The sequence below is a fragment of the Eufriesea mexicana genome, unplaced genomic scaffold, assembly GCF_001483705.2.
Source record: "Eufriesea mexicana isolate 0111107269 unplaced genomic scaffold, ASM148370v2 scaffold5212, whole genome shotgun sequence".
Lineage (NCBI taxonomy): Eukaryota > Metazoa > Arthropoda > Insecta > Hymenoptera > Apidae > Eufriesea > Eufriesea mexicana.
The window spans coordinates 114,680-122,636 of record NW_016913161.1 but is presented as its reverse complement, the minus strand read 5'-3'; the positions used below and the strand labels follow the sequence as shown (position 1 = coordinate 122,636).

At 36.2% G+C, this 7,957-nt stretch overlaps 1 protein-coding gene across 5 annotated transcripts in view; it reads left to right on the top strand.

Annotated features, from left to right (window-relative positions):
• The window catches only part of LOC108551934 (spondin-1), a 62,679-nt gene that overhangs the window by 26,624 nt on the left and 28,098 nt on the right, over positions 1-7,957 (top strand). For 4 of the 5 annotated variants that reach the window (XM_017906278.1, XM_017906279.1, XM_017906280.1 and 1 more), the window contains exons 3-4: positions 3,317-3,560; positions 4,806-4,992. In XM_017906278.1, coding sequence (XP_017761767.1) covers positions 3,317-3,560; positions 4,806-4,992 — 431 coding nt within the window. Of the gene's footprint in view, positions 1-3,316; positions 3,561-4,805; positions 4,993-7,957 lie in introns of those variants that run through there. The other variant, XM_017906281.1, reaches the window with a different exon arrangement.

Here is a 7,957-nt window from a genome sequence, read left to right as displayed (position 1 = left end):
TTTAAAAAATAGCTTTATTAAATTATATAATAAACGTAAACATTAATTCACATTTTGTAATCAAAAGACTTCATCTTGCAGTTAAATATTTTATAATTAAAATATCGTTTTTCCAATTGACTTTAAATTTCAATTTTCAGCGAAGTTGAAATTTTTCCAATTTCCATACAAGAATTTATGTGTATTCCAATCAAAGTTGGAGGTTCAAACGATACCGTTTGAAACTCGGCAATTTTTACTCGACACGAATTCTTTTCCTACCTGTAGTTTACAAACAATTTAAAATTCGTGGTAGTGGAATGGCGCTGCATACGACGCAATATCGTTGCACGACTATTTGGTGACGTTGCACGAAATACAGTTTCACGAAATTTCGAAAATAATTCGCACGCGTGGTTCAAAGAAAATCAGAGTAATTACTTCAATTCCACGACGCTTCGCTCGCAACGTAACTTTCCTCGGTGCCGGATCAAAGGTATTAACTTTTCATCTCGGCGAATGCTCGTGAAATTAATTATTCAAGAACAACTAATCGAAATTTCGACCAGTTCATTGTCTCTGGGTTATTCTTTAAATGTACATTTCCATTCCATTTAGAACCGATTTCTTCTTTCTCCTAAAAGGGTTGCCGAATTTGGAGGGTGATATTCGATAAAATTGAATACCTCTGCTTTCCACTGGCCAGTAGGTAGAACGAGACACTGATTTTTCCTGTGAAATATTAAAAAATGGTAAAATAGGACCTGTTTTAAAATTTGAAAGGAATCTCTTTTAATTGCCATTTTAATTAAAAAAAATTTCATATGAATATAAATATGAGTATGAATACGAATACGAGTCTGAATATAAATCGGGATAATAAAAATTAATTAGTAATTTAGAAAAAGAACCAGAAGTGCGAGTTAAAGTATTTCACTAAATTAATACGATACTAAAATTATGAATGAAAATATTATTTATTACTTGAATATTAATTTAATAAGTATTTAATATTCAATTTATTTGACATATATATATAATTTCCTAAATATATAAATTTATTATTTCCCTATTTCCCTCTCTCTCTCTTTCTGTATATGTATCTTTTATTTTAATTAATTTATTCGAATTTGAAACTCGAAGGTGTTTTAAAAAACTACCAAGGACTTAAAATTCCTGTTTTATCGTGACCTATCGCTTCATTTTCCTTCAATTTAGTGGTATTGGCTTTTTTAAAAGTCATATCACGCGAGTCTTCGATATTTCACTGGATTCACGCTACATCGTGTTTAATCCAAGTTATAAATAGTGAACCACAGAGCTACGAACTTCGATACTTCTATTTTGGACACACGAATATTCCTTCGATACATGGAGATTATGTAAATACGAATTCTCATCCTGTTCGCTTCACTTCTATTCGATTTACAAAATCATGGCGTTTACAGACCTCTCTGACTTGACCAGTGATCTATACATTGGGATTGATCATATTCGACGATAAAATAACAATTCAATGAACCGTATGTTTGCTTTCACGTATGGTACCATAACTCTTTACCATTTATTTTCTCTTAGATATCAAACGTCAAAAATTTGTCAATAATATTCGTTAATTAAATAATCTCGAATAAAAATACTCGAAAGAAAAAGATATAAATTTAAAGCTTTTTAAATGTTTGTCTGTTATTTTATGTTATATTAAATATATATATTTGATACATGTATATTGATCGAAATGAAACGAAACATAGTATGATAATACTGATACAGTAATACTATCAAATTCGAGGAGACAATATTTCCAGATTATACCGAAAATGGATTTGAAGTAAACAATTCACTCGTAAATAATATTCAATTATTTGAATATTATATTTGAAATATTACATACGTATAAATCTGTATCAATAACGTACGAAATATAAAATACGTACTGAATTTAGATAAATATTCATGGATATCGTATTGTTCGTTTACATTTTTAATTTAGAACAAACTTTTAATTCATTATTTGCATCAGTGCACTGCAGTTTGAGGACAGATGCACTTTATGGTAAAATATATATATATTTTAAAACAATCAACGTCACGGACTGTCTTCGACATTAATAATGCAACCTAAAAGTGACACGCGACACATGATAATAGAAACACTGAATGCAAGAGATTACGTTGACATAGTGATTATGGTGCCATAATTAAGAATTTCGAACATGATAATTCCAAATAAGGATAAAGACAAACAAAACTTGGATTGCAATGATTCGTAACATTTTGGTATCCTTTATTTTGAATTTTTCTTAAATATTTCTGTGCTACGGTATTAACAAATGAAAACGTGAATTTTTAAATCCCTTAATTCCAGTGATTTAAATTTATATATGGAAATATAAAAAGCTGATTGTATCTATCGTATACATTTTCTATATTTTCAAGTGGGTAAAAAATATAAAGTTGTTTCCATTAATTCCAGCGAAATTTCGCGTGGAAAAACTGTGTACCATGACAAACCTGTAGAAAAGCAAATCGGCGAATTGCGAGCGCGTTTGCAAGCCGTGAGAATTTAATACGCTTTGCAGAAATTTACACGGTGCGCACGATTTAACGCTGCAATAACAAATATATATGTAATTTCGTAGTACGTTACAATGTGATTACAGTACTCTTATCGATATACGCGATTTCGCAACGAGGTAACATATCCACCATATTGTCTTGTAACAGGGATATTAAAAGAACAAAAGTTGCAGTAACTATTTCAATCGTGCTAAAAGTAATTATTTCATATCGCTAAAATTATTAAGAATTTTATTAAAACATGGGGAACAAATTTTTGTGAGTAATAAAATTTCACAACCGGTGTATTGATACTTATATTAAAAAATTGCAAAAATTGATTTGAGATAGAGCTCAATTGTTAAATTCGATTGTTAAACGTTAATACAGAATAAAAAGATTGTTTCATAATTGATAAAGTATCAGAGGATCTTCAAGCTTAAAATATTAAATCTCCCTGTTTTAAATAAAATTTCAAAATCATCTTCGATCTTTTTTACCTACAACTTTATAGATACTATTTTACTATAGGACATTAAAACCAATTCGAGGATATCAATGATTATTTAATCATTATAATGATTGAAAAATATCTGTCATAACCATAATATAAATTACAAAATATAATTACAGGATATAATTCTTCGACAGAAAAATTGGTAATTAAAAAATATGGTATACGTATTATTAAAATTGTTCGCGTTTAAGAAATTCGGAAAACAATTTTGTTTTTATATTAAAGAATAAGAAATAATTGAAATTAAATTTTCTGTTTCAGTGACGGTCCAGGCAGACAGCATGGGGGTCATACCGCGAAAATTCACAAGGTTCCTGATATCGTCTGAGGCCGAGAGCGAAGATGACATGGCAGAAACTGGCGTATTCGATCTTCAGGACGAGTTGTTGACGAGATACTCTGAAATTTGTCCGAATGCCGTGGTGGAGACCTCGATGGTGCCCAAAGAGGAGATATCAGTGGCCTGGACCAGCCCTTCCGAAGGTAGCGGTTGCATATTTATCAGGTGAAGGGATATTTTAATAACAAGCATGAAAACTGAAATGTACCGTTGCATGAGAAGCGATAATAGTAATAAATTCCGACTGTATCGGTAAATCTCCACCGTTTCCCCTTTACCGTTCCTCTACGTACTCTGTAATTTATCGAAATTTGTTGGTAATCAATGTAGGCGATGATTTAATCGAAAATTATTTGCAGTTAACGCGAGAGTGTTTTGTGCATGCAGTATCATTAATTCCAGTAATACTGCGAAAGGAATATCGTCAACAACTTCGTGATAAACGCATAATTTTGTAAATTGTTAATAATAACACAAAAAGGTAAAACATAAAAAAATACAAAAAATTTACGAACAGATGAATAAACTTCGAAATTGCTGCCTAATCTGTCCCAAATTTATTCAACGCAATTTGCATCAATGGATTGTGGACACTAACACATAACTATTAATTCCTTGCTTTCTTACAGCTCGTAAAAATAACTCCCTTTCAAATTTTTCTACCTATATTCTATTTTCTTTCCATAAATAAAAAATTCTAACGAATAATTGATAATAATCCATTATCCTGTCTTATTTAACACGTTAAACGCCATGCCAGTGTTACCTGCCGTTCCATTCACGCCAATTGTTAGCTGTCATGCGGGCCCTTCGGGGCCGTAGGTCCCTAGAGACTGGCGTGACGTTTAACGTGTTAACACGTTAAGTGTCCAACCCGTTTTGCTTGTCGTTCCGTTCAATCCCAGACTCGGCCGTTAAGTGGGTCAGTGGCGGCGGTACTGTACCAATTGTTATAATAGGAATTCCCAAACGTTAGATCTAAAAATGGCGAAGAATTTAACACCAAAAGTTAGCACCTTTTGATCCTAGTCTGGACCGATCCCCGAGGACCGACTGGGCCCGAATGGAAAGTCTAGCGTCGGTTCCTGGGAACCAATATGGCGCTTAACGTGTTAATCACCTCATCAGCTACCCCAATGCCTGTTACGCCTATGTACTTATCTGCACTCCACTCAGCGTTAATAACACGTGCAAAACAGTACCTCGCTTCACCACAATCACAATGTCTCCTCGCTTCACGATATTTGCTTGCGCTCCCAAAAATCCATAATAATGGTGTTGCGTGTTTTCATTCCTCGTTCGATAATATTCAAAACGAGCTCCCTCCCGTTTCACTCAGCGTCTCGAATTAATGCTATCTCGGGTACGTGGACCCGGTAACACGTGTTCTTCCACTTGTTTTTCTCACAGGGCGACGATATTGGAGACGCCGGATACATGGTACATGGATGATCCGAACTTAGTGCTAAAGATATGTCAAGACTCGAAAGCCGAGGCGGACGACCAGGGACCGGTTCTGGAGGACTGCTGTGCCTGCGACGAGGCGAAGTACGAAGTTACTTTCGAGGGACTTTGGTCTAGGAATACTCACCCCAAGGTACGTGAGAGCTCGTCAAATAAAATCGACAAATAGAAACGCATAGAGCGGCCATCGATCCATCCTGTGTAACCCGTCGACGTCTCCTCGAAGAGCAACTCCATACAGAAACGAAGAGGTCGCGTCCATGCTTTCTATTCCAATCTCCTGTTTCGTTAAACTTTCCTTTATTGAAACTGGAACAGGCTGGCTCGCGTTATACGATCGGGATGAGCTTCTTAGATTTCATTCCTGGTCGACAGAGGAATTATTTTCTTCGCGATACGAAGAGCGATTGGGCAATAGGCTGTTATATTTTTCTTCGAATATTAATATAGTATTGACAGAGAAAGCACGACGAGAAGCTTCGATTTCACTGTTTCGGGATGTTTAAATTTACTTTCACGGACAGATTGAAATTGAGAGAATAACGAAGGGAATATTTACTCATACGTGGCTTTTATGTACACACACAGTGGCTGCCAAAAGTTTTTCGTTACCGTAGTTCCCTTTCAGTTTCGTTTCTACTTTAATGGAATTTTTGTAAGAATTCGGTAACATTGTATTTTATGGATTAATAAAATAATAAATATCGTAATTGTATAACGTAGATCTGTATTCTCACGCATTGCGTATTTCCAATATGTGATAAAATTGTTCTTTGGCTGGGAAATTTTGATAGCCACTGTATGCTAATTAACCCTTTGGCCTATAACCACGTGTGAGACTCGTGGCAGGTTTTCGAACCAAAACTGATTTCCACGAGCCTGGCTCGTGGTACATTGGGCGGGTCGAAACTGACTATCACGGGCCTGACTCGTGGTACGTCGGCTGGGCTAAATAATCATCACATGTCACGTCCATGGTTTGTTGATGTTCCCTACATAAGTTATGTGACTGATACAACTTAAGACAGATTTGACGAACCGTAGAATGGCTCGAAGGCTCGGTAATTCTGTTTACGTTTTGAGACCACACTGTTGAATCTTAAGTAGTAGGGCAAGGTATTAATGCAGAAGTTAAAATGTACCATCAAAAGCTCGTGTAATTGCATCTGTGACATTAGTTTGAAAAACTCAATTGCGGATTAATATTAATATAGTATAATATAATATAAAATATCAAGTAGATAGTATAAAATTTATTCTCGACTAGGAATTAATTTTAAACGAAAGAATACCGTAGTAGTATAACGAAAAGAAATCGGTGGATGTATAAAGGGTATCGAAACAGCTGAAAGTTCGAAAACTGAATTATTTCAATTCCAGTTCGAATTCTTGATGCTGAATAAGGAGACAGGGGATGCTATTTTATTGATATCGGCTTCGCGGGTGGAATCGAGTTACTTTACAGTGTGAAAATGGGTCGGAAGAAAGCTCGACGAAACTTTCTTCTAAGCTGGAATGGTGTGTAAGCTCGATTGTGTAACAATGTTATAGAGAAATGTTCGCGAGGGATACAAGATCGCATCCGTGTGCATTCGTCCCAACGATTTTCGATATCACTGTCCAGCACGAATTTTAATTTGTAATATCCATTGATAATTCTTATCGAGTTTCCTGAACAGCAATCCGTAATCGAAATTGCTCCATCACCCTCACTGTCCGAATAATATGAATTTACTTGAAAACGCACGATTTTCGATAAATGAAGTATTACATAAAAATTAAAAACGTTAGGAGGTTCATTCTTGTACTAAAAGTGAGATTAGAGTATCCCGAGTTTATCAATATTCATAATTCTAATTATGCGTGTTTTTGAATAATTATAATTGGAAATCGAAATTTAAAAATAGACTGCCAAGCGTATTTTGTATACACTATTCTTTTTTAGAAGACCTTTATCTGACACGAATTTGCTGCACAGTATTGTCTCGTGTAAGCTTCTCTGGAAACACAGCCATTGAACAGAAATGTCGAAACAATTTTCAATTCGATTCGATAGAGAAAATATTCGTGGGTAACGCATATAAGGGGTTTTATCGCCAGGCGGCCATTGCTCGCTTCTCTAGCCTCGACAGTGCCGTAGCTACGCGTAACCCGAGTACCAAATGTAATGGAGTTAACATATAACAGTCTAGGGAAAAAAGAATATAATATTGCTATAAAATTTCAGAAAATAAATAGAAAATATCTTAAACTCGAAGCATAGCTCTTAGCTTGGTATCGTTTCCCAAAAATTATTCTTTGGAAAACGATACCAATTACCAGGTCTCACCACGAGGAGGTGGCTACGCATCGAGACCCGACATGCGCCCTAGTGGCACAGCCTGCTGGCGCTACCTGTGTCAAAGGCACGCTAATCTAACTTGGAGCGAAAGAAGTTAAAGAGAATCTACAGACACTTTATTATATTTCGTGTCTTACAAAGGGTACTTCGATTCGATATACTACAACTCTACTGTCGCAACGCTAAAATATTGCATTTTAACAAACTCTAATATTTCTAAGTTCCCATAAAAATAGGGAATGAAATATCAAACACGCGAGCAAATTAAAAATCGCGATCGCGCCCGAACTAGTTCGCGATTATTCAAAAGACCGACTAGCCTACGAGATGTACTCTCGTGTACAAGACAAATTCATGCCTCGGCACCCTCCCGATTGGGCCTAGCTCAATTCCAGTCACTGTCACACTCGCCAAGACTTACACGTGGACCAAGGATAGTCCCTAAATCAATGAAACTTCTAGTGTCAACGCGAGGGCCCTGCTGGGCGGTTGCCGGCCAAGACAGACACTTCGCATCCCAGCCACACGGGGTAGAACTTAATCATCCCTGTGGTCTAACCGTAGATGGTACTAGTCCGTCAGCCAGCATGTGCCCGAGCCCAAGTCGCGTACGACTTAGGCAGCGGACCGCCTCGTCGAGGTCAGAAGACGCACTGATTCGAGGGGGTCACCCTGGAACCCGATGCATGACGAGATTGACAGTGACTGGAAATGAGTGTCGGAGACGAGTCGTGAGGATGACTTACGAAGCATGTAC